Source organism: Pholcus phalangioides, unplaced genomic scaffold, assembly GCF_987345545.1.
Source record: "Pholcus phalangioides strain wild (caught in Gottingen) unplaced genomic scaffold, Ppha-v1.0 ptg000019l_1, whole genome shotgun sequence".
NCBI lineage: Eukaryota > Metazoa > Arthropoda > Arachnida > Araneae > Pholcidae > Pholcus > Pholcus phalangioides.
In genome coordinates, this window is record NW_028301612.1 from 1,529,720 (window position 1) to 1,556,375 (window position 26,656).

At 36.4% G+C, this 26,656-nt stretch overlaps 1 protein-coding gene and 1 non-coding gene across 2 annotated transcripts; one reads left to right on the plus strand and one right to left on the minus strand.

The window, feature by feature from the left end:
• Positions 1–26,656, minus strand: LOC149071097 (uncharacterized). The gene is made up of 4 exons (XM_089248187.1): positions 26,181–26,656; positions 23,098–23,174; positions 9,579–10,311; positions 1–171 (listed from the first exon to the last, which is right to left on the minus strand). Exons 1-4 carry the CDS (start codon positions 26,189–26,191, stop codon positions 99–101), a joined length of 894 nt encoding a protein of 297 aa, XP_089104313.1. The 5' UTR covers positions 26,192–26,656; the 3' UTR covers positions 1–98.
• Positions 8,649–8,720, plus strand: TRNAA-GGC (transfer RNA alanine (anticodon GGC)). The gene has a single exon. It is a non-coding gene; the product is annotated as a tRNA-Ala (tRNA).

A 26,656-nucleotide genomic window follows, 5' to 3' on the forward strand; every position in this document is an offset into this window, starting at 1 on the left:
AGTGAAATTCATCGGTGAAAAACACTAAAAAGGAATATGATAATGGTCTTGACATTTATATGACATTTTGGTCTTGATGTGATCAGTTTGCATCTACTTCATCTTCCAGTATCTTGGACCATGTTATCCAATAACGGTGCAGATATAACATTCTTGGACTTTTTAAAATCCCTGTAAATATATGTACAAAACACTATTTCATAAACTTTACGCAATAAAATGAGTTACTCACATATTGAATAAAATTGAGCTTCCGAAAGATGAGAATATTTCGGATTTTGAGAATAAACAAATACGTTGGGGCCACGCGTATAGTGGCGCGCACACACACACAACAATTTCCTGCATGTAACCAATTTGTTAGAAATTCCGCATAGGAATGTGTACGATTTTATCCGTTCAATTTGTATGTGAAACAGGTTGTGTTTGAATCAAAGCGAGCAACCATGCACTTGTCAACGCTTTTATGTTCTATTCGTCTGTCCATATTTCGATCACGTTCAAGTTGGTCTAAAACAAGGGCGTAAAAACTTTTCAATTTTGCGGGACAGAAGTTTATATAAATGCATATTGTGTGGCCATATGACTCATAATTTAAGAGACATTTTACCGTAATTTTGGCCGCCCCAACTTCCTTATAAATTGTCCAGTTTTCCCCCTTTTTTTCTACGGGGCTTACTTGAATTTTTGAAATTAAGATTATTTTCATTTGTGAATTTTATGGTTATTATGACTGTCAAAATGAATTATAGTCATATAAATATATAAGTTACTGCGGTGGTTGAGTGGTCACAGTGACGGACTCTCATCGCGAAGTCCCGGGTTTGAACCACAGTGGTGGTCAGCTGAAGTTGGTTTTATGTGATTCTTTACCTAATGGCGCGAATGCGAGCTGATGTCCCTGTTAAAAAATCGAACCACAGGGAGCAACAGCCCTGCAAACGGTACAAATATTCAATCATTACACTTAAACTCACGTCGCTTCTGATATATAGATGGCAGCACTGAAAAATCAGACACAACACTAGAGACGTACTCAGACTGTTAGGTACACCTACTTACTCTTCGGGCACAACACTTGGTAATAAATTACCCATGGCTATAGACTTGAGTTGTGGTCGGTTTGAAAGTCATATAAACATGTTTTCCTCACATATTTGGAGGGTTGAGGAATGAAGTGATGGGGAAGTCCAGATTTAGATGATGTGTATTTAGTCACATAAAATAACTAAGAATTTTGACACTCACTTAGAAATGAAGTGGTGCAAGTTGAAGCTGATGAAATAGACAACGGATGACAACAATATAATTTTCCTGACACGATAATTGCTAGTAATTTCAAATGCAAGTTTCTTTGTCTTGAAAAAATTTTCAGTGTGACTTATGCCACTTCACATCTCTCAACCTCCCCCCCCCCCCATATACTTTTTTGGTGAATTATACTTTTACCCATTATGACCTGCAGTAGCGCTCTATTTCCAGCCATTGGCAATTTTTCAGCAACTGTAACGATAGATGTCAACTTTATATTTGCCTATGAATATTTTTTGACTGTAATTGGCATCTTTACTGGCTTTTGATGATTTATTTGACTGTAACTAAAAATTTTATTCGCCTTTGGGAATATTTTCAGCTTTAATTTACAACTTTACTTGCCTTTGATCAGCTATGATTTGCACTTTAATTATATTTAACAAATTCAATAATTGACGACAGCCTGTATGATGCCTGATTTCCAGTGTTTTTATGAACAAAATATGGTCAGCCCAGGTATTTATCGTGTTATGTGTATTGACACTTTTTTACCAGGACATCTTTCGCGGGCCAGAGGGCGCGTGCTCCTGGTCAAGAAGAACTCTTAGCCACTGCGATTCCCGGCTAAACCTATTAATTTCACGTCCTCTGCGAATTTTGTGTCAATTCAGCCAACACGTAGGCAGAATTTATGGATAAAAACTGTAAATAGTACGAGACTTAGGACATTACCTTGAGGAACCCCACGTCTGACATATTTCCAGCCAGAAAATCACCCGTTCAGAAAAATCCTCTCAAATTTATCCCCCGAACGCAAATAAATTCAATCCAACTCACGTTCTGCTTTCTCCTCCAAATTAATATAAGTCTTTCAAGAGTTTACAATATACAACAATATACATAAATTATATAAAGTAAAGCAATCAATAGAACAATTGCTAATCATTGTTTTAGTTTCCCACTTTAAGAACGCGACGCAAAGCTCATTTGCGTAAAACTTTTCATCGATTACCTTCCGGAAAAAAAATGTGACTATCGCTAAAAATCGTCAATATTTTTCAATGAACAATTTCTACGTATAATTAAAATTTAAATATCTACCTTCACATATATACAAATGCAAAGGCCATAACAGACAAAATAGAACAGACCAAATGAGCTGGCTGGAAAAAGATTCCCCTAAAAAATATGGAGGCCGAATTCATATCTAAACTACATCCAAACTACATCAACCCAATAACAGCAATAGAAAAAACAATAAATAATTATTATAAAATATAAATATATTGCTATAAAAGGGATTATGATTATCTCATTTAAGTGGGTAGCTTCTCGATTTATCCCAATATATATGTTTACCGTATTTCTTTTTAAACGCATCAATTATGTTATAATTCACGACCCCCAAAGGTAAACTATTAAATTTATTGACAACCCTATTAGAGAAAAACTCCCTGCGGCATCACAGCCTGGAATGGCCCCCTTACCCATCGATACTGGTGTTCCCTTACCGAAGCAGTTGATTGACGGCCTATTAATAACTCTGCGCTCAGATGGCAAAATGTTGCGCCACTTTTTCAAAATTTCTCAGAGACAAATTTGTAAACAATATTTCGCAAAAATGCGATACTGTGGGGCTTGTTTTTACTTATTACAATTTACCTCTGTTGTTTCCTCATAAACTAAAATAAAAGACGAAATTTCGCCGTTTTCCAAAATTTTGACGAACGAGACACCAGAATGCGAACAACTCAATTTTTTTAGAAAAGTAATTTATGAAATTTCGCCATCTGAGCACGGAACTCACGGTCCATTTTATCCATCCCGATGAAAATTTTAGAACACTTCGATCATATCCCCCACGACACCAGCACTCTTCCAATGTAAGCATTTCCAAAAAATGAAGTCTCTCTTCATAGCTTACGCCCCGCATGACATCAAGAACACGGTGGCTCTTCTGTGCACTTCCTCGACTAACTAAATGCCTCTCTGTAAGTATGGTCCCCAAAACCTAACGGCATACTCCAATCCAGGACGCATTAAGCTCCGGAAAAAAATGAAGGATCACTTTTGGGAGTAAAACGAGTATTAATAAAACTAAAAATATATCGATATTTTAATACAGTTTTTACCGTTATATTTATTAAAGTTATTTCATGGAAATTGGATCCAAAATTATGAAATTTATTTTTGTGCACTTGATATTAAACAAAAATATTGACATAAAATTTAAAGAATAAAATACATTTTTAAAAAAAAAAAAGATAAAATCTTGGCAGATATCGAGTGACTTAAATTAAATCGACGGAGAATATTAAAAAAGAACGAAACCTTACACCGCAATAACAGGATTTTCTCCCGTCTCTCAAAATAGGATTGAATAGGATTAATGGGATATACATATCAAGAGGTTTTCTTTAAAAAAATATATATAAAAGGTATATCTTTTTTTATTTTTCCAGAAATTCCGGGTTCATCAACGAGAAGTTATTATCTGGAGAGCTAAGAGAAAAAAATATTTTCTTTTTCCTTGTTTCCCGTTTTTCAGGACGGGAAATGGAAACTTCTCGTTCAAAATGTTTGATTCCGAATCGATTACATCCACTTCAAGTGATACATACGCATATATATTCAGGGGCGAATTCCTCTACTTCATCACGAAAACCACTTTACAGTTTATATTTGGGCAAGACGGAATCAGTTTCTTTTCGAATGTAATGGATTCTCTAAAGATAATAAATTGGAATATCTTTTTCTTCGCGAGAAATTTTCGAATTTAAAACATTATGGTTTGACATTTCCTTGATGGGTTTCTTTTTGTAGATCATTTGAATGGTTAAGAACGGCCATCTCAATTCTAAGAAATTTATAACTTTTCTTTCTGAATTGGGTTGAGAATAAATATCGTATTTCTCTCGCAGTTGAGAAGTTTCTTTTAGTATTGCTCACGTGCTTGTTATGATTCTGAGTATTCTCGTTACTGTGTCGAACTCGCCTATAACGGATACGAATATTGTGAATTTGGTGTCCCGTGAATTTCATATTGCTTATCTATTGCTATTTTGATTGCTTGTAACTAGGACTCGCATTTCTAGGACTTAGCATATTTTTTATGATTTTGCATATTCCGCTATTTTTACGCGATAGAGCACTTTTTTTTTTCATGATTTTGCGTGATTTTAAGGAATTTTTCTTGGTTTTTCAGTAATTTTGAGGCATTTTTCAGGATTTTCAGAATTTAAGGCATATTTTCATATTTTTGAGCATTATGTTGCATATTTCAGCAGAAAAATTAAGAGTGATTCACACCCCCCTCCCCAGCTCACTTTCAAATAGCTTCATTTCACTCATTAGAAATTTTTCGACCATAGTAGCAGTTATTGACAATTTTACTTATTTTGCATCATTTTTGGCAAGATTGGCGATTTTCGCCCGCCCTCAGCAACACTACTCCTGTAAATCTGTGTAAATGGACCCAACAGTTCATTAGTACATTCCCTGAGGACCCTGGGATAGATATCATCTGGTCCTGGTGCTTTGCTTGCAAATACATTTTCTGGAAGATTTAGGACCTCCACGTCTTCCACTTGAATATCGTTGAGGATTTTATTACCCCATGCAACATCCGTATATTGAACTTTATTATCTCCATTAAAACCGACGCGAAAAAAGTCAATGAAAGTAATACACATGCCTACATTGCTTTCCACCCTAGACCCTCCTATCGAGAGGAAGCCAACTGACCCCTTACATCCATTATTGGCGATCTAAAAAATAATTTTGGGTCAGAGCCAATGTTATCCGATAACCTAGATTCAACTTCCTTTCCAGTATCCTCTATCGCTTTATCGCTTTCTACATCCGTTAACCATAGGGGCGCAATGTACAAACACGTTTTTTTCGAACAAAGGGAATGACTTCGTACAAAACAGACGATAGCTTCGTACCAGCCCTTGTAATTAGTATTATAGTATAAAAGATTGTTAAAGGTCATCAAAATGTATCGAAGATACAAAAACTACATTTGTTTTCAACCAGTAATTATTAATAAAAATTATAATTGAAACAAATTATCAAGATTCATTAAAAAAACACAATTTTTTTTCAAAATAAATTTGTTTTTCAAAGATTTTGAATTTATATTATTTGGTAATGATTTTTCGGTGATGAAATTGTGAGTTATGCAATAATGACCAAAACGTTATCGATAATATAGTAATATGAAGTATATCATTTTCATGGCTTTCATGCGATTGCGTAATTCGACATTTAACCAAAAATAAATAAAATGTTATACAATCTTCAAATTCATGAAGAAACTACAAAATTGAAAGAATGGTATGCCAAGAAATTTCCTCTGATATTCCGAAAAAGTGCAATCTGACTTCTGGGTGCGGGGGGAGGGGGGGGGGCAAATCGGTCATATTTGCTGCGCCATTCTAACACCCCTTCTCTCCTGCTGGGTACGGCCTGGAAGCCACAGGTGTAGGGGCCTCGTGTTAATGCGACCAAGATTAAAAAGCTAATGTTTAATTTTATATAACAGCGTACAAGATTCTAAAATATCGCTGACGGACAATTCAGTGGTGTTTGGTCAGAACATATTAACTCCAAAATCGCGTTTTTGGGATATAAGCCTTTTCATTGTCATTTAAAAATCAGAAATAAAGCATACACACAAACGCAAATGAAAACATCATACATCAGCATGTTGTTTAGTCGTACCCTTGTATTTGTGCCTTTATCTCACTTCTAAATTAGTTATAATTAGCAAGACTTACTACTAGATCACAAAATGTTTTTTGGAGATATCATGTTCTGACCAAACACCACAGAGTCTAGTAAGGGGCAAATGCATGAACATGAAAATTGGGAATCTCTTCGCACGGTTCCTTCTTGTCTTTGAGTCAGGCTGAAGACCCATCAGCCTTCCCATGTTGGGCCTCATGCTCTCTGTTGAACGGCATAAAAACAACCAATAACAACAGATAACAATGAAATCACGCCGAATCAAAATGTACAATTCCGAATGGTTTTGACCTGCTGAACACGAATATCACCATGAAAAAGTTTTATTGCCTCTCGTTTGTAATTTGGAAAAAGTGCTTTACGAGCGATATTTGTGGACAACAATGGAAGTGCGTCTGACATAAAAATTCATGTGATTCTGAATGGTTTTGATCTGCTGAGTACTAATATCAGCATGAAAAAGTTTTATTGGCTTTTTTATTTTTAGCAGATGTTACCATAAAAAGTGTTAAAAAAGTGCTTTACGAGTGATGTCTGTTGTCTGTGGACAACAAAGAAATTGCCGACATGAAAGTCTAACAATGAAAAAGTCCAACATGGAAATATACAATTCTAAATGATTTTGACCTGCAGAACAAGAATATGACCATGAAAAAGTTCTATCGGCCTTTTTCTCGGAGATATTACCATGTTAAGAATGAATCAACCAAGTGCTGTAATATATATTTGTGTTTCAATGTATTTTTATTTCGTTTTATGTACATCAACATTTTGTCTCTTGTATATTTGCAACGTGTCTATATATTCATCTTGTTTTTTTTTTGTTCATATTCATTATTTTTTCTAGTGTGTTTTAATGTATTTGTATGGCACTGTAATAAAATACATTGAAACAAATGTCACAGCAGCCAAAATGCTCAACGAATTGAAAAAAGATACCCATAAAAAATATGGATGTGGAATATACACGGCGAATCCGATATTCTGTCAAACTAATAATACCTTAACTACTAATCCTATCCTACCTCGAATCGTTCTCGTGTTACGAGGGATAATCGATTATGGAAAAAAATCTGTCATTTCTGGAAAAACAAGAATTTGTGAAGTTTCTGAGAGACCTACGCGCAAACTAAGCACATATTTGGAAAAACCAGAATAAACCCTATAAAGTGAAATAATTTTCATTACAATATATGAATATAATGTCAAGCTATAAGCGCTGAAAGATTGGCAAAGTTCAAAATCGCATTGTTGCCAAAATGTTTAATTGCCAATTCCGCAAACACCCTTCACCTACAATCGGTCAAATTTGCCAAAAACTCGTCCATTCCACCAGCTTTCGAAAGAGCCTAGGATAAACCAAATTGGCATATCTAGTTCAGGAGAAATTTAGTCGTTTGTTTGCAATACACATAACTGAAATTGGCGTTCGTCGAAGTAATTTTAGTAGGTTTTGGCGGCAAAAAATTCGATTTTACACTTCACAGATTTTTCAAAGCTTGTAACTCGCCATTAAACAGGGATATCCTGTAGATAAAAGGTAGCGTCCCATTATAATAGGATTTTTCGTACAAAATCGAATTGTCGCCAAAATCTGTACCCGCTAGTTATTCCGAATTTCCGTCGAATAATCTACTTTGACAAACCCTGATTTTTCAGTGATGTGTCTGGGAAACCAAAAACCCAATATGGTTTATTGTAAGCTCTTTCGGGGAAGCTGCTGAAATGGACAAGTTTTTGACAAATTTGATCGATTCTAGCTAGAAGGATGTTTGGTGTTTGCAGAATTGGCAATTAAAAATTTTGGCAACAATGTGATTTTGAACTTCGCCAATATTTCAGCGCTTGTAGCTTGGCATTATATTCAGATATTGTAATGAAAATGACGTCACCTTATAGCATTTTTTATGTTATTTCCAAACGTGTACTTAGTTTGCTTATTGATCTTTCAAAAATTTCACAAATTCTGGTTTTTTCAGAGACTTGGTGCTTTTTTTTTTCATATAATCGGTTATCCACCGTAACTCGAAAACGGTTTGGAATAGGACAGGGTTGGTGGGGTGTTCCGTGAGCCACTTGGGCTCGTCTGTCATCCCCTTTCGTTTGATAGAATAGGTCGGATTCACCCTGCATGTCAAAACTGTATCAAAAATTCAGCAACCTTCAATGTAGTAAATAATGTATCAAAAAGAAAACTGGAGTCAATCCAGCTTTTTTATGGTCCGATTCATGTTCAGCACACCGAAATACATAGGAACTGACTGTTTTAGTTCAGGAAAAAAAAATTCAAAATTTGGTGACTAGTGTAATTAACCATTACAAGATATACAGGAACTGGATGTTGTGAAGGTATTTATATCATTTGAGATGTTAATTTTTTTTTTTTAAGGAAGGAAAAACTCATCTCTGCCTCTACCGGGAGTCGAACCCGGGTCCTTCGATTGCCGGATGAGTGCTCTGACCACTAAGCTACAGAGGATATAGAGACTTTCCTTCGCTAGAGCGTATATATGTGCCGAACGGAACCGTGCAATGGACGGTGAACCGATTGACGACGAGTGAACTCATTGACGACGAGCCACCAGATGGCTATGGCTATAGCCATTCGACACATATATACGCTCTAGCGAAGGAAAGTCTCTATCTCCTCTGTAGCTTAGTGGTCAGAGCACTCGTCCGGCAAACGAGGGACCCGGGTTCGACTCCCGGTAGAGGCAGAGATGAGTTTTTTCTTCCTTAAAAAAAAAATTAACATCTCAAATAATAAATATCTTCACAACATCCAGTTCCTGTATATCGTGTAATAGCAAGTGGAGAGCGACATTCATATCATAATTAACCATTGCCTGCACATTGTATGATGAGTTTCGGATTTCTTCGAAAACTTACGAATTCTTATTTTCACAAAAGTGACCCGTTGAGATGAGTATACTCAGATCATTTTGTATATTTTGTGCTGCGAAATTGTAATTTATACAATTTTTTTTATAATATCTAAAAAGAATTTTTATTCTATTTTATGGGAGGGCGCCATCGAAATGGACTTCTGACACTACAGGGAGTCCGCGGAGCATTGACCTTCACTACAGGAAGTGGGGGAGTCCGCGATATCAAAAATGGTGGGAAACACTGCTTTTAAAGTATGAAATGTTGTTGTTTATGAGTTGCGAGTTTATAAGAAAATGCTTTGCTGTTGAAACTATTTTTTTATAAATATGGTGATTCCACATCAAAAAGTATGTGGAGTTTTCTGTTCTGTTGGGGATGGGGGGGGAGGGGACTTCGGAAAATTTCCCCTTCGATACATGTAGACAGCTTATGCAGAAACTCCAATATTATAGACACTATGTAATAATATTATAAATCAAATAATTATGAGCATATCCGAGGAAAAGAAAGTACTGGGTGATTCAAAAATCTGAAAACTTTCTATACTCCTCAGGCTCCATCGAAAATTGCTAATTACGTCTTCATACTGTAAATACTCAACGGGTTATTATTATTATTATGTTTTTCTAATTTTCGAGACTTTTGGATGACCCAGTACATGTATTGATGTAAATAAAAGCAGTTACCGTTTCAGGATATGTATATCTGACTTCTGTCTCTTCCTCACCAAAGTGCGAATCTGGTACGAAATCCTCCTTTGAAATCGCATTTTGTCTTCGACTTCCCGTTCAGAACGAATTCGACTCGCATTTTTCTTATCTGGACGCAGAAAATCGGACGACGAATCCCAAAATCCCACATCTTTTGATTCTCTTCCATCAATATCAGATCTGAAATGAAAGTTCGAATTCTCTATATCTCTCCTCTTCCTTTTCTTTACAGCAGCGATCAGTCTTTGAGGTCTGACATCACCGATCCCTCCGCCGTTTCCGACTTTTGGAATAACGCCACTGGTGATAAGCGCAGTCAATCCACCGATCAAAGCCAAACCAGCGGCCGGGAATTTCAGAACTTTCAGCGCTTTCTTCTTCTTGGCCTTGACCTTGAGGGCTTTCAAAGCCAACGCTGCCGTACTGAAGAGTAATGGGTTCTCGTGGGGACGACGCCTGTACCCCATAATCTCGAACGATGGGCCACCGCCATCGCCGCCGATGTATTCAGTGTTCAGAAACGGCGGTGGCAGTTGTTGTGGAGGTGGTGGTGGGTAACTGACCCCTTTCCCGTAATCGAATTCGATCGGCATCTGGTAATAGTAGTAATGGTCCTTTTGGGATTCCGGGTGATGGTGGAAGTTGTCTCTTTTACTCCTGGAAAGTTTCTTGGTCTTGTAGTCATTTCCGAGAATCGGGACCTTGCTATCTACATTTCCAAATGAAATAAAGATAAAAATAAATTCTCTATAAAAGAGTTCTCATGAATAGTCTTTAGACTGGAAACAAGAAAGACTTAATGATCCAAATACATTAAATAACCATTATTCCCAGGGAAAACTTAAGACTTTGGATGTTCGCTATAAATGATGAGATAGAACATTTAACGAAGGTTGAAATAGTCAGAAGTGTTAATTGTATACTTCAAGTTATGATCAGTAATAGGTTATGCCTCGTAACTCTGTTAGGTCTTTGATTCCTTCAAAATTTCGATTTTTCCAGAGTGTTTAGGATTTATTGACAAATTTGATACTAATTTTGAACCGGTGGAATGCTGAGCTTTAATCTTTTGCGGTCCAGAGGTTTTTCCGGTATTTCGTGTGCACAATTCGTAACACTCCGGAAAAATCAAAATTTTGAAAAAATCAAAGACCTAACAGAGTTACAGGAATAGTCGTAACCTATTATAACTTGAAGTATATAATTAACACTTCTGACTCTATTTCGACGTTCGTTAAATGTTCTATCTCTTCATTTATCGCTCTTATATTTTTTGTGTAGCTGACGAGTTCTGCTAAGAAGCCAAACTTACAAGGGCATTCCTGTGATCGTAAAGGGTTGTTACAACAATGAATTGCCGTTTTTTCCTTTACCTGATATCGATTACATCTCTACATAGGACCGCAAAACTTTAAACAACAATTTCAGTGTCATTCTAAAAAAAAGTGAATTTCCCAAAATTACAACAAATTCTTCAAATTTGAGCCTTTTAAATACGTTGTAAAGTTGGCTGTAAAAAGAGATCGACTCGGTAATGACATTCAAACTAGGGACAAGCATGTCTGCATCTTTAAAAGAAAACAAGTGAATGAGTTTTTTCTCAAGCAGATGAGTCATTCAACCCCTTCACGTACTTTTGCAACAAATTTTCACGATCTGTATTTGAAGTATCAGCGATAAATATGGAAAAAACTGGTTTCCTTGTTCATATGTTAGAAATAGAATGGGGGGATATGGGTGATATTAATGTTCCGGATAATTTCTCACAAGTCCTCGAATTGATCAGAAGATGAAGAAATTTTCAGGACGTCACAGATTTATTCACCAAAAACCGCTATTTACAATTATTCGCAAATAAGAATCTCGCATTGTGGAGAGATAGTCCAATAACTCTGACTGACTCTCTATTCCACGCATCATTTTTAAAGAGACATCAAATTTTCCAGAAATTCTACTGTAGTGCCAGTCTGGCGGCGCCACCGTCTGGAGATCATACGAGACGTTCCGGATCAATCTAGAAGATCCGAGTGTTTATCTTTACACTTCCGGTTTGGCAACAAGAGATTACTGTCACGAGGGTTTCTTCAGAAATTGCGCTACCGTCATTTTTCGTAACAATATATTACTCTTTAGTGATAAACCACATCATTCACCCTCCCCATGCGCTTTTTTCTCTCTCATAAAAAGAAGAAAGATATATTATAAGTGGAGAAAAAAAATCATTAAACAAGAGGACGGGGAAGGGAAATAAATAATTATGTTCATAGGGTTACAATGAAGCTTCGCGACGATAAGAAAATAGACTATAAGAAACATGGGCATTCCTTACATTTGCGTTGAAACAAGATATCTCGTCCCTGATCGTTAAGAAGGTTAAGGAAGCACGTGGTAACGAGGGGCTGCTCTGGGCAATCAAGCTAGAGTTTCATATTAGATAATGCAATGGAATTGAAATTTTTTTCCTCTCCAAACTTTAATATAAGTCATGAAGCATGGAATGCACGTGATTAAGGGCAAAAGGGTAATGGCGTTTCATAATGTTTCTTATACAATGAAATAAGTTATACTTGTGACGTGATTTATAACAAAAATAAAATCGATCAACGATAAATGCGGGAAATTAAAACCGTGAACATAACCTTGTTTCTCGTCCTATACGCCCAGTGCGAGACATTTGACATTTCAGGAACAATTGCACATTTGCACCACGCACCGTATCACCACAAAAACACTTCACTGCGCTTCCTATTGAAAATATCGCTTGACAGGTATAGTGTGACCACGGAAAGATGGACTCTGATCTTGTATGACTTTCCTCACGAAAAGAGAAGGCCCATTCTCCAGTAGGGAGAAATGTGGGGAAAAAGAAATTCAGAGCGCGGCAATCCTGTAGGATGTTTATTTTCTTTTTCCCCTATTTCTTCTTACTGAAGAATGAACCCACTCTTTTTCTCATGAAGGTCATACAAAGTCAGAGGCGATCTTTCCGTGGTCACACTATATAACTGGAATCCGCTCGATTACTTATGAATTTCATGCACTTACACAATTAGTGATTTGCCGAATACCCGCTTCCGAACCCGGTGGATATATGCGAGAAGTTCGAAGGTACGACAAGCACACCTTTGATAATAATGTTCATGATATGGCATAGGCTTTCACCTGTGACTTCCTTATCGTAGCGAACATATAACCACAGCACCCACCAGTCATTACAATAAATGACTGTATAAGTCTGGTGAATTCTGTTTTAACTGAGTTGGCACACTATCAATATTCAAAGCACGATTTTTTCTTGGCAACGCATGAGAAAGTCGAGCTGCGCACTTTAGGAACACTGAGTTAAGGAATAAATATATGCATGCAACACTTTCCAGCATGCACCAGTCCAAAAGAAATTCCTCGGACGGGTTTATGTAAGGTGCACATGCGTGCGGTTTATCAGTAGTAGCTGCCAATCACACCCGAGAAGAAAAAAAGAGCGGTATCTTTTACTTCTCTTTCTGTTTTGTTTCTGTCATCTGAGGTTAAAGGTGCACAAGCCTAGTGAGCGGCCTAGATAACTTCTTATTTGACAATATGATATAAGGGTCGTGCTGAAGATCTCGATTTCATAACCGATAAGCAGGGTGTACACTGGACCGATGTTACAAGTCATGATACGACCGCGATGCGAAATCAACATGGATTGATTAAAAACACTACCGGTTTCATGTTTCTAATCAATCCGTGTCGATTTTGTTATGCGTCGTGGTCGTATGGGTTCCGTGGGTGCACCCTGCCTTAGTGATGGCTAAATAGTGCTGTGTGTTTGTGCGGGTGCGTGTGCGTGCGCGTGCGACTTCGAGGCGGAACACTGTTATTGCAACCATGTCGAGTACAATATAATTTACATACAACACACCCTCACTCATTTCGTTCGTGCTTATTTCCCCGTCTCTTCAGCAGATGGGTTTTCCAGCAAGCTATACGTCCCACACACATAATGTGTACAGGGTGTCCCATAAATTCATAAATAAATTATTAATTCGTAAAAATGGATGAATTTGATTCGCAGCGAAATAGTTATTCTCATAAAGAGGAACTTTTTTATTTTCGTGCAGGAAAAAAAAGTATTTAACATTTTTGTCGATAGAGGACACTGCAAAAAAGCGATTAACTGGAAATATAAAAATCAGCGTCCTATAAAATGCAGGTTGTAAGGTTATAACAGCTCATTTCTGAATTTTCTGGCGCTTACTAAGGTTTTTATTGTAATGTTGACATTGCTGGATAAAGCATAATTACTGAAGTTGTTTTATCTCAGCCACGAATTGCCAGCTGAAACTTTACGAACGTTTCGGACACACAAGAGAGATTGAAGAAACGTTACGGTCCAATCAGTCCTACCGGAATTTTGTGCAGCGCCCTCTGTCGACAAATACTTGGACTATTTTTTCTGTACCAAAAAAAATCCCCCTTCGTGAGAACAACTTTTTTACATCGAACTTTGAACGAACCTCATTCTTTGCCATTTTTGAACGAACCGCATTCAAATTTAATTCAAATTCCCTTCAATTTTTATGACTTTTTAATTCTACTTACGAATTTATGCGACAACCTGTACATACCGTAAGAATATTTCTTCACCATCTTCTAAGGAAGAGGGAAAGAAAAAAATATCTACTTCGAACAACATTTCTCTACTCCATTTTAAAATTGTTTTTCAAAGGATTCCACACTCGGCAACCTCTGCAGCTAAAGAGAGAGTTTTACGTTCCAGTCAGATAACGTTGGACTGAGACTTCAGTGTCTCTCGCCTGCGAAGCGTTAATAACACATGCTAATTGACCCGAAGCAACTGCGATATTCAAAGGGAACATCGGTACAAATTCTTCGTAAACCTATTTTCAGATGGCACGTTTAGAAAAAGAAACCCTTCTATACACGATGATAAAGTAGAAAAAGAATATGAAGCCCTTAGAAAGCGTTCAGTAAAACTATGCAAAACATTCCGGACATAAATTCAGCATCAGCCAGCAAAAACTCAGTCTCGTGGGGGAAGAAAAAGGATTAATGTTGGTCGGTCGCAAAAAGGAGCTTATATAGAAAAATAAGAAGAAGCTGCCGTTACTGAAATTTCCAAAAAACTTCTCGGGCCTTATTTTTTTTCTGCTTTGAAAAGATTCGAATATCACGGAGAAGAAGGCAATATGAATAGAAGATAGAGAGCAGAGCCAGGAATGGTAAAATAAGAAGAACTCTTGGTAAAGCCAAGAAGCAGAAGCAGCAGCGCAACCACCACTACCGCACCACCATCACAAACTCTTCTTGAGAAAGGAAAAGCGTCAAAAAGCTTTCTGCGTTTTCAGCAACTGTTTGCCAGATGAATTCAAATCGATATTTTCCAGATGCCGCCTCTTAACGATCGTTTCTTGAGAATCTTCTCCTTAAACGAGAATTTTCCTTTCTTCCTTGTATACGAAAAGTACTCTTTTGTGCCAATTCTTCTTTCAAAGTTCAACCGCGTTGAAAAGCAAAAAAAAAGTTAAAAGATCTTAGATTAGTGAAAGATCTATAAACATTTCGATTATAGCCTCACTTAAAACTGCCCGCCATTAGAAATCAACTGCAGTGCTCTTTTACGTGTTTAAAATTTACACGAATTGATATGCAGTGTTTTCCACGAAGTGTAAAGTACCTTTAACCGTACATAAAGGCCCGTTTACACGCGTCAAGTAATTTAGTACTCAACTAAATCTTAAGTCACCAAGTACTTTAAAATATATGCAGATGCCAATGGCCACTTATACGAGCTTAGTTTGCTAAGTTGTCAAGTGAAATTTAGTTGTGAAGTAGAGAAGTAGGATGGAATCCGGTTTATTTTTTCGGTTAAGCAAAACCCTATGCGCATGCGCCAGTGGGCATGGTCTCGTATTATCCAATGAGCATTTACTATTTAATTACAAAGGTTGAACAGATTTTAGTACTTGCCTACTAAATTACTTATTTTGTAAACAAAACTTGTCTGCAGGTGAATTCTATACAAGACGGTGAAATTGCATTTTTGCCAGTTTTTAGTGCACGGATATTGACACACTTCATTAGCATCCTACCGAGAAGGAGAAAGTATTTGTTCTCCTGTCTTATAGCTTCGCCCCTCTAACTTTTTGTCAAAGTGGATATCCTACCTTTACGCAAAAGCATTTTTAGCAGTCAGTTGAATTGTGCAGTAGGTTGAAATATATTCCACTCATTGGAAGACTTCGTGAGTTCTTGTCCGTTATAGGAGGTTCCACTTAAGAAATTAGTATAATGTAGTCTGTTTTTTTATAAACAATTCCACAGGGTGTAAAACCATATCGACATTTTGGGCGAGACAATTCATTTGTTTCTTGTAATTTTTTTAATGGATATGCTCAAAAAGAAGCCAAAAGAAATGGGAGGGACTATTAACGTAAAACTACGCAATGACTCAGCTCTTTAACCCGACCGCGTAAGCGTGAAACTCAACAGACCCCATCGTTTTTGAAGTGGACGCGTCCCCCAAACACACGTACGTGAACTTCTTCATTCTATATTTTTGTCATAAATTCATATTTCGACAAGAAAAACGAATGGGTTTCTAGTGACCCGTGTATGATTTCACTTGATATTCAACAAATAATCTTAAAAATTGGTTTAAAGCCAATCACTGGTCCCTACGAGGACGAAATCCCAGTGGTGAAAGGTTTATTATTACCACTAGTTAACCATACATATGCCTCGTCTATATTTCTCTGCGAAATTTCTAATGAATTGGTGCATGCCGGAATGTCCGTGTAAGTGTTGTGAATCTAACGTTAAGCTTGTTTCTGTGTAATGTTTGTTGTGTGTAGTACTGCCACACCTGCCATCAACTACGAGTAATTTTGCAATTTACAATTACAAACCCATTTTTCTAACTATGCGTAAAGTGTAAATGGTAAAAGGCTGCTAAAAATGCGTAGGTCGATGAAGTCGAACTCATCGACATAGTAAGTGATGAAGTAATTTTCAGCGACCCTGACATCAAGTTGCAGTTTTCAATGCGACAGAATAGGTGATGAGAGCGGAAAAACGAAATTTGAACGAACAAAACTCTGGATAAGAATGAGGAGTCACCTTTCGAATGGAGAACAAAACAATTCAATTCCCCGCATTTCGCAAATACAGTTCAACCTCATAATAATGGACAGAAATTTCTGTCCCTCAACGGGGAGTGTCCGTGGCCGCAGTTTACTCTCGAACCGTTGATTCTAGAAGCATACTTCCAATTAGAAATATTATCCAAATAACGTGTGGAACTCAGATATACAGCATTAATATTGCGCCGGTGTGGTGGACGAGTGGTCATAGTGACGGACTCGCATCGCGGGGACCCGGGTTCGAGCCCCACAGTGGTAGTCGGCTGAAGTTGCTTTTCTGTGGTTCCCAACTTCGAGGCGCAAATGCGAGCCGATCTCCCCGTTAAGTCTCGCCACAGAGAGCAACAGTACAAATATTCAGTCACTACACATCACTCACTTCACTTCTGAGATATAGATAGCACAACACTAGATACACACTCAGACTGTTAGGTACTTACACTTCCGGCACAACTCACTGGGTAGTAAATTGCCTATGGCGATAGACCTGAGTTGTGAGCGATATGGCCAGAGTTGGTGTTTGGTGAAGTAGAAGTAGTAGACCTGAGTTGTGCACGGTTTGAAAAAAAAAGCATTAATATTGCGAGGGGCTGTATAGTTATTAAAATAAAAAAAATAACTTTTAATACAGTCTCCTTGTGCCCCAAAGCCCTGTTAGAAAGTTGTCGCCCTGTCTCTTCTGGGGCCAACTTAAAAAGTCCCACGTTTCTAAGTGCAATATTCGCAGAGATATTTAAAAAATTGGAAGAAACTTGGGAAAGAAAAGCGTAAAATAACGGACAACGCTTCTTTCCCTCGTTCTAGCTGTTCCTTCACAATTTTTCTGCGATTTTTGAATTCGAATATCTTTACGAATATTGCTCTTAGAAACGTGGAATTTTTTTTTTTTTTGGCTTCAAGAGAGACAGGATAAAAGCTTTCTGACTGGGTTTCTGAGAACAAGATGTCCGTATAAAAAGTTTATTTTTATGTGTTTTAGTCGCTATACAGCTCCTTGCAACGTGAATGATGTATCTGAGTTCTACATGTCATTTGGATACCTTTTCTAACGGGAAGTGTGCCTCTAGAATCAACGGTTCGCAGCCAAGGGATTTAACCGTTCACCCTATATAATGAAATACATTGAGAAGCCTCGTTCCACGTGCTCCAAAAGTGTCTCGTCTCATCATCATCAACCATTTTCAACCCACTGCTAGATGAAGGTCTCCTCTAAATTTTTCCATTTTACTCTGTGTGATGTCATTAAGCATCTTTTAACTATCCAGTTGACTCCAGCCATTCTTCTCTGATCTCGTCGATCCATCTTGCGTGGGGACACCTTCTCGGACGTTTAGCACCACGAATACTTGTAGTCCATCCGTTGTCCTGTCTTCTTGCAATATGCCCAACCCGTTTCCATTTTATCCTTCCGTGATATCATATACTTTTATGTGGCTTCGTATCCAGGTGATGTTTTCCAATTGTAAATGACAAGCAAGCATGTGAATGACGAAAAGATTGACCTAGAGCAGTGATTCCCAACGTGGGCGTTAACGCCTCCTTGGGGATGATGGAATGTTCCAGGGGGCCGGTAGAAGCTACTGGTATGACATAGGATCCTATGGGTTAAATCGCGTTGGAGACGATGGGAGAAAAAAGATTGGGAACTATGACTTAGAGCATGAGTAAAACCGTGAATGATCAAAAGAATGATCTAGAGTAGGGGTCTTCAACCCGTGGCCCGCCAAAACATTTCTATCGATTGACGCAATATCATTCAAAAATATTGTAAAACGAAGATTTTGACAAAAAAAAGTCACCCTGCTTCATATAGAGTTATAACAAGGACAGGCTGATCGGTGTACAGTATTTAGCTTCTTAATAAGGCCTTCAACGCAAAAGAAACCACAGCATACACTTCTTCACCGTAAATAACTTCGAGTACATCCCATTCTCCTTGAGTGGGAGAAATCAGAAATGAACGGAATTTCCATAGTATCGTATCTCTTGGGTGCATGGGTGGGAAAGGAGCAGATCTATGTATGCATCTTGATTGATTGGAAGAAGGATTTGTACAATATTGGTACGGTTAGTTTACTTGTGTTTTTAGTCTTTGAAGCGTTTGGTCAGAAGCCTTTTAGTCTTTAAATGAGTGCATGGTGGCGAACCGTGATTGCAAAAAAAAAAAAAAGGAAAATTGAAGAAAAAGTGAGATTATTTCAAGGAAAGTGGTCATCTCTTTATTTCTTCGTCGAACACAAAGCTAAAGCAGTTTGTCTCATTTGCAATGAGAGCATAGCCATGATGAAAGAATAAAATATTAAGATACATTTATGAATTTTTGTTTACTCAGTAGAGCTATGAATGAATCGACGGATGCAACGCAAGCAGCCATTTTCATTCGTGGTATTGCCAAAAACTTCAAAATTGTTGAGGAGTTAGCTAGTGTCGTTGCACTTACGGATACCGCACGAAGTTCGACTTACATTCAAGTGTGACAGAAACATTGGCCAAATGTGAGTTGGACTTAGACAACAACATATCTGCCATAACTATAGATGGTGCTCCCTCTGTGACCGGTCAGAAGACGGGGTAATCACATTGATAAAGCCAGCTGCCGAAAAATGCCCAAATACGAAGATGATGGCTTCCCACTGAATGAAGAATACGAAATCAAAAACTAGAACACGTCTGGCTGATCGACATTTGAAGGATGCTTTACGAATATCAACAATCAACACGTACGTACACGTTTGGTACGTAATTAATTACGCACCAAATCAAAAAAAGTCTAGTTACTTACATTACGAATGCGAGTGGATGTAATTTCTAAATTAATGCGAAGCTTGACATTGTTTTTGCTAAAGCTTCAATGTTAGGTAAAATTTGTGTTTTTGTTGCTATTCGTAAAGCATCCTTCAAATGCCGATCAGTCAGACGTGTTCTAGTTTTTGATTTCGTATTCTTCATTCAATGGGAAGCCATCATCTTCGTATTTCGGCATTTTTCGGCAGCTGGCTTTATCAATGTGATTACCCCGTCTTACTCCTACGGATTTATGGACAGCCCTGAAGGATTCATGGTGCCAATTACCTCCAGCACTACTTCAGACATTAGTCGAGTCCATGCCACGTCGTGTTGCGGCACTTCTGCGTGCTCACGATATTAGGGGCCCTACACGATATTAGGCAGGTGACCAGTTTTTTTGGCTCTTCAGTGTACATGGATAAACAAAATCATCCATTTTCATTCTGTTTCATACAATATAAGAAATACCTAAAATAATTGGTCTTACCTCAATTTACCTTAATTTTTTAAAACGAAAAGCTACATTATGGAATCATAAAATATGTATAGTACGCGTCGCGTTTTAATTTGTCGTATCTGAACGCACGTAGGATAAACCTTTCCCAGGAGTGTGGGACACACTGAGATTCATTGGAGGCACAAGGAATCTCTGAGAAAAATTTATATTTACCAACTTTCAAAAGCTTTTTCAAGTAACAAATGTATTAATATAGCAAATAGTTTTTTTTCACACTATAATTTGAAATGTTTTTTTTAAATCATTCAAAATTAATATTTGTTAAAATTAATTGAATTGAATGTTTAAATTTTTCAAATATTTTTAAACATTTAGTTTGTGATCGTCTTCGGGTGGGGGGGGACGCCATTAATGAGTGGCCTGCGGAACGCGATAAATGTTTTATGTGGCCCTCGAGCGTAAAGACCCCTAATCTAGAGCATGTGTAAAAGCGCGAATGATCAAAAGAATGACCTATAAAGCAAGAAATCATGTCATTGAGCGACCAAAAGAGTGACCTAGAGTGTATGCAAGTATGTGAGATACCAAAACAGTGTGCATGCAAACACGTGAGTGACCAAAACAGTGTGCAAGCATGTGAATGACCATGGGACTGACCAAAAGAGTGACTTTAAAACGCACATGTACTTGCAGTCGTGGAGGGAGGCCAAGCGGGTTATATAGCACAGGGTGGCGAATTCGAGGAGGTAGCCAAAAAAAATTAGATTAGAATGGGAGAAAGGCGACAAAATTCGTGTAGCCCGCAGGCGGCGAAACCATATATGCTCTTCTTTCAATAAGTGCTATCAACCATTCGAGGATGCGAGGTGTTGTAATTTGGTAGGCCTACTCATGGTGCAACCTGGATAATTCTACCGCAAAAGTCATTGTATCGCTTAGTCATTGCTTAACGCAGTATAACTGATGGCACTTGTACCTACAAAAAACCAAACTCCGATCCAATCCGAATGTGCATGTGCGACCAAATCCGCAAATCCGTCCGAAAAATATGTGCTCTTGGTCAAGTGCTGTTGCGTACTCTCTAAAAACACCCTCTACCACCTTTGATATTGCGATTCCAAAACACTTACTTGATCAAAAATGCTTTTTAGGTGTCTTATAGCACGTCTTAAAGTTTGTCTCATGAATTTTGAATCACCCTGTACAGCAAGTTAGAATTCCAACAGTCAAGATTTTTGGTTTTTTGGGCGCACCGAAGACTTGATAGGTGAGAATTTATCGTTGCAATGAAAGTAGAAGTGGAACTTGAACTATGTGCGATCCATCAATGCCAATACCACACTAGAGGCGTGAATCAGTCTGATCAATGGTCACACAAAGCATTGCGTTTCGAAATGGCAGCAGTAGCCATCTTCTTCGTTGGTTTCTGCTCAGTAATCAGAAACGGGTCTTGAACACCTATCGTATTGATTATGTTATAGATCAGCGGTTAAATGCAAGGAGTCTGGGAATTAATGTTCTTAAACCTCTAGTCCGTGGACCGGTGACAGTCCGTGAGAATTCCCTGCCGGTCCGCGAAACATTTCCTCAAACCCATTGCCGCTACATAATTTTAGATTTATTTGAATGCATATTATACGGTTTCTATATGGTCTAGACTTCTCTTTGGTTTGTGAATTATTTCTTTTTATTTTATTTTTTCCCGGCTCTTAAATTATTTTAAATTTAATCTCTTTTTTTTTTCTATTTTCGACGGGAGAAAATTATTTCTCCAATTTTTTTTTTGAAGGTCCCCAAATTGTTTCTCCCATTTATTTAGTTTTTGCGGTCCACAGATTATTTCTTGCATTTATTTATGATTTAAGGGTCGAAAAATTTATTTATTTGCTGTCATATTATTTCTCTCATTTGTATTTTTTTTCAACGGCGTGCTGAAAATTATTTCTCCATTCTGCAAATTACTTTTCAAATTCGTATATTTTTTGCCGGTCTGCAAACAATTTTTTCCATGAATTTATTATCAACATCGGCAAATTATTTCTCTCATTTCTTTATTTTTCAACGGTGCGCTAATTAATTAATTTATACTCAAATTATTTCTCCCATTTATATGGTTTTTGATGGTCCACAAATTATTTCTCAGATTTCTATAGTTTTTGCTGATCCGCAAATTTTTATAGTTATTTATCGTCTCTTAATAATAATTATATGCAATTTTGTAATTACTTCTAAAATCGCTCAAGGGTGAAAATAAAGGGCATAGTAAATAAGTGTAATGTATTTCACGAAAAAAAAAAATTAAAATGATAAGGTGACCATATTTTCCTGAAAAAACACTGTTTATTCCACAACTAGGATCTTAAATAGGGTAATATACGAGACATAACCAATTTTCATAAAAAATGTTGCCGGAAGTAGGCACAATCACTAATTTTTATTAAAATCGCAGAGAAACTGTGAAAAAAAACGTTGAACCTGCCAAATATGTGAAATGAATATCTGTATATTTTTTGCTATAATTATCATTATATAATTTATATAGGGTATTATGAAAACGCTTACGACTTTAGTAAATATTACAAATTCAAATAAAAGCATCGTTGAGCAAAACGAGACAAATGTATAAAAGAATTGTAACAACCAAAATTACGGAAGTATCCCATAATACGGGACGCAAGTGGTCCGTAAAATTGTTTCATACATTTGCGTTCAGAAATGTTGAGAAACGCTGTACTATTCAAATATGTATATGTAATATACATATGTAATATAAATATAGTATGTTCTCCAAAGTGCAACATCCCATACGTTTTCAAATATTTACAATTTATTTTGTCATGTAATAGCATTCAGGGTGTACCCCTCATTTGCTTAATATAGCCCCTCAAACATTTTCTCCTCCGGATATTCCACCGCTTGCGAATTAAAGGGTTGAAATGGTTGAAATGAAAAGGGTTGCGTGTGCGTGAAGAATATTGGTCCAAATGACGTAAACGAGTGAGTTTCACAGAAATACCAACATTTCAACAAGCTAAATTCCATGTTATCATTGACCAATTCATAAGCTATACCATTATACAGTATATATAGTAACTTAGTAACTTACTTCTGCCAGTAAGAAGCGCACTGTCTTCACAACGTATGCAAATCAAACTAATAGCCAGGAAAGAGAAATGGCAAAGCCTTAAAATGATAATAAAACTAATTAGAGAGAAAACAATATATTTCAAATTATATTTAAAAACTATAACACTATAAAACTATAAAACTCCTTATATTACTTTGATATATGGGGGAAAAGAAAAACAAGAATGAAAGAGATGTTTATTTCGAAGAAAAACATGTTATCTCTTTTTAATTGGACATCCAGATCAAAATATTTGCCCTTAATTAAAGGCTTTCAAATTTCCCAATAATAAGGAAAAATACTTTTTTTTACTGTAGTTATAACGATACTAATGCAAAAAGAGAAGCACGTACATTAATGAGTTTTTATCAAAACTAATGATTTTCATATCCATGTTTTTCTTCTGAATGTACGCAGTGGCGTCGGTGTATTAGTAGAATAAAATTCGTAAAGAAAACACACGAAATATTAATGATGCTGGTTTTGAAATTTTGAATAATTAATGACTTCAGAAGAGATTTCCAAGAACTCAAATTATTTGTTATTGCACAAAACCACAGATTATAATTACGGCACGGCATATGAACTTTGCAAATTCGAAATATTATTAAAGGTAAGCTCGAACTAGCTTGAGTATAATATCATTCTTGGGTGTCAATGAAGAAGAAAAAAATTCGTTTGTGTAATGAATTTCAGGAATTTATAAATGTGACGAAATGAGTTTACGCCATAATTTAATAAATATTATTTGCTAATTTGCTAAATTTCATCTCATATTTAATAAATGCAACAAAATTACAGAAAAGGTGGAATTAAATTAGAATATTTGTTTTACGTTTCTTTTTTGCGTCGAGATTAATTAAATATATCACTAAATGTGTATATGTGCAGTATTATAACATTTCACAACATTTGATAAAAATAATAATCGAAAATTTCAAAAAGAAAAATTGAGATGGTTACTATTAAGGAAACAATTTGTGAACCTCTAACCGAACAGCATTGTTTGAAACACTGATCTTTGAAAGTACGGCATTCTCGAATCGAGATCTTTGATACACTTATTTGGTTTGTCTTTTTGATACACTTATTTGGTTTGTCTTTTTGATACACTTATTTGGTTTGTCTTTTTGATACACTTATTTGGTTTGTCTTTTTGATACACTTATTTGGTTTGTCTTTTTGATACACTTATTTGGTTTGTCTTTTTGATACACTTATTTGGTTTGTCTTTTTGATACACTTATTTGGTCTGATCGTATTTTCTGGAGCACTCCTCATTAATTTTTCAATGGAAATTCACGTTAAAAAGCATTATCCGAAACCTTTTATTTTTAACAATTCATCATTAACTTACAATTTCGTCATTAAAACGACTAATCGAAACTCTAATCATTAAAATAATTTTTTGAAACTCCATTCCCCTGAAAACATTGTCTGACAAACTCATTCTCTTTATAACATTTCTTAATAACCATAACCTAAGAAAGTAGACTATTGGTCAAAACACTGACCTTGGAGAGTCTAAACCCCATTCTTTTGAATCTTAGTTTTTTGCAAAAACTCCCTTATTTTGAGACCTCATTTTTTGAAACTCTCTCATCATTGAAATAATTTTTCGAAGCTCTAACCTTAAAAGCGTTATCCAAAACGATTATTTTTGGCAGCATTACTTGCAACCTTAACCCTGAAAACCTTCATTTTCGACAGCTTTCCTCAAAATAATCATTTTTGACACCTGTTTTTGACAGCAAGCATTAAACAATCAAACCGAGCGCAAAATAATACGTTTTTTTAATGATAACCTAATTTTAAACGTTATTGTTTAATGGCCTAAACTTTAGAAAAATCGTTTGAAACCCCGGTGACGTTTGAAATCATTTTTCAAAAATTTATAAGAATGGTTCGATATTCTGATCTTTAGCAGCATTATTCCAAAAATACTTTTTGACAATATTATTCAAACCAATAATTTTGACACCATTGTTGACGGAATTGTCTGAAACCTTCAATATTAGCAGCCTCATCTTCAAAAGAATTCCCTGAAACCCTCATCATTGATATCATTGCATGAAACCGTCATCATCGATAGCATTCCAAAACTCTCATACACATACAAGGCCAGATCAACAGGCAAAATGCCCAACAAGGTAGCTGAGGAAAGATGCCCTTAACAAATATGGATTTCATATATTTCTAAAATACAGCAACTCCCAATTAAAAATGCAATTGTAAAAATTAAAAACTATACATAAATTATATTATATGTACAATGCCCACAAAAATATTTATGGTCTTATTCTAAGTATGAACAGCTTTTAGAATCACTATCACTCCAACATGTTTATCGTATTTCTCTTTGAACGTGTGACTTGTATTACAATTTACTACCTCTGGGGATAAGCTATTCTATTTATTAACAATCCTATTAGAGAAAAATACGATACCATAACCTAGAATTGTCCCAATCGATACTGGTGTTCTCTTTTAAAAGCAGTTGATTGCCGGCGTAGTAATAATTCATGTGGTCCATCCTATCCATAACGTTGAAAATTTTGAACGCTTTGATCATATCCCCCCCCCCCCCGACATCTACGTTCATCCAATGTAAAGATATTCAAAAAATGAAGTCTCTCTTCATAATTCAAGCCCCGGTACCAATAAGGACATGCGTAGCTCTTCTCTGCACCTCCTTCAACCAAGTCTATGTTCCTTTGTAGGTATGGTCTGTAAAACCCTACAGCATACATACTCCAGTCCATGACGAACTAAATCTCTCATCATTTATAACATTGCATGAAAACCTCAGCATCAAATGAATTTTAGCAAGAAACTAAAAAAAACGTCATTAATCGTATAATTTCATAAATTCTTTCTTCAATTAAGAACGTCAAATGACATTATTTTGAAATTCAACGCACCTAATAAAGGATTATCCAATAACACCGCGAATGTAAACAAGCATGTATTGCGAGCAATGCAAATCATTCGTAAACTAAATTTATTGGTTCAAACATTTTAAAAACATTTGTAAATTGTACAAGAATATGATATTAACTCACCAGTGTACCATGTTGAGCTCTTCACATTAAACTTGAAAAGTACAACCATCTTTAAACACCTCTTATATATATGGACGGGTGATAGATGCTGAAGCGTCACAAGTGTAAACACGAATCAATGCGGATCAAAGACTGGGTTAGTGTTACAATGTATCGAAAATGGCTCCATTCCGAAGGTAATTTCATCGAGAAGGAAATATCCGTTGACCCTCCTCGTACTAAAACATTACCAAAATATCATCTTTTGGCATTTATTTCAAAAAAGCTCGCGGATTTTTTCGGTAAAGGAGCGATAATTGAGGCTCGGCTGTATTTGGAAACTCGCCTTCAGTCAATATTTCGCTTAATGAAAAAGAGAATTCTGTCCGGTGCTAATGAACTCATAATTTCACTATCGGAAACGAATGGACTTCCTGCCTTTGAACTTTTACATTCTTTTTATATGAGCGTTAGTCTCAGTTGTAAAAGTTTTTCCA

Bases quoted from the DNA above. Each gene is read 5' to 3' on its own strand.
- LOC149071097 (XM_089248187.1), bottom strand. The intron at 10,312-23,097 runs GTAAGTTACTAA...TTGGAAATGTAG, and splicing joins TGCGCTTCTTACTGGCAGAA to ATAGCAAGGTCCCGATTCTC. The intron at 172-9,578 runs GTAACTGCTTTT...ATATATTTACAG, and splicing joins GATATACATATCCTGAAACG to GGATTTTAAAAAGTCCAAGA.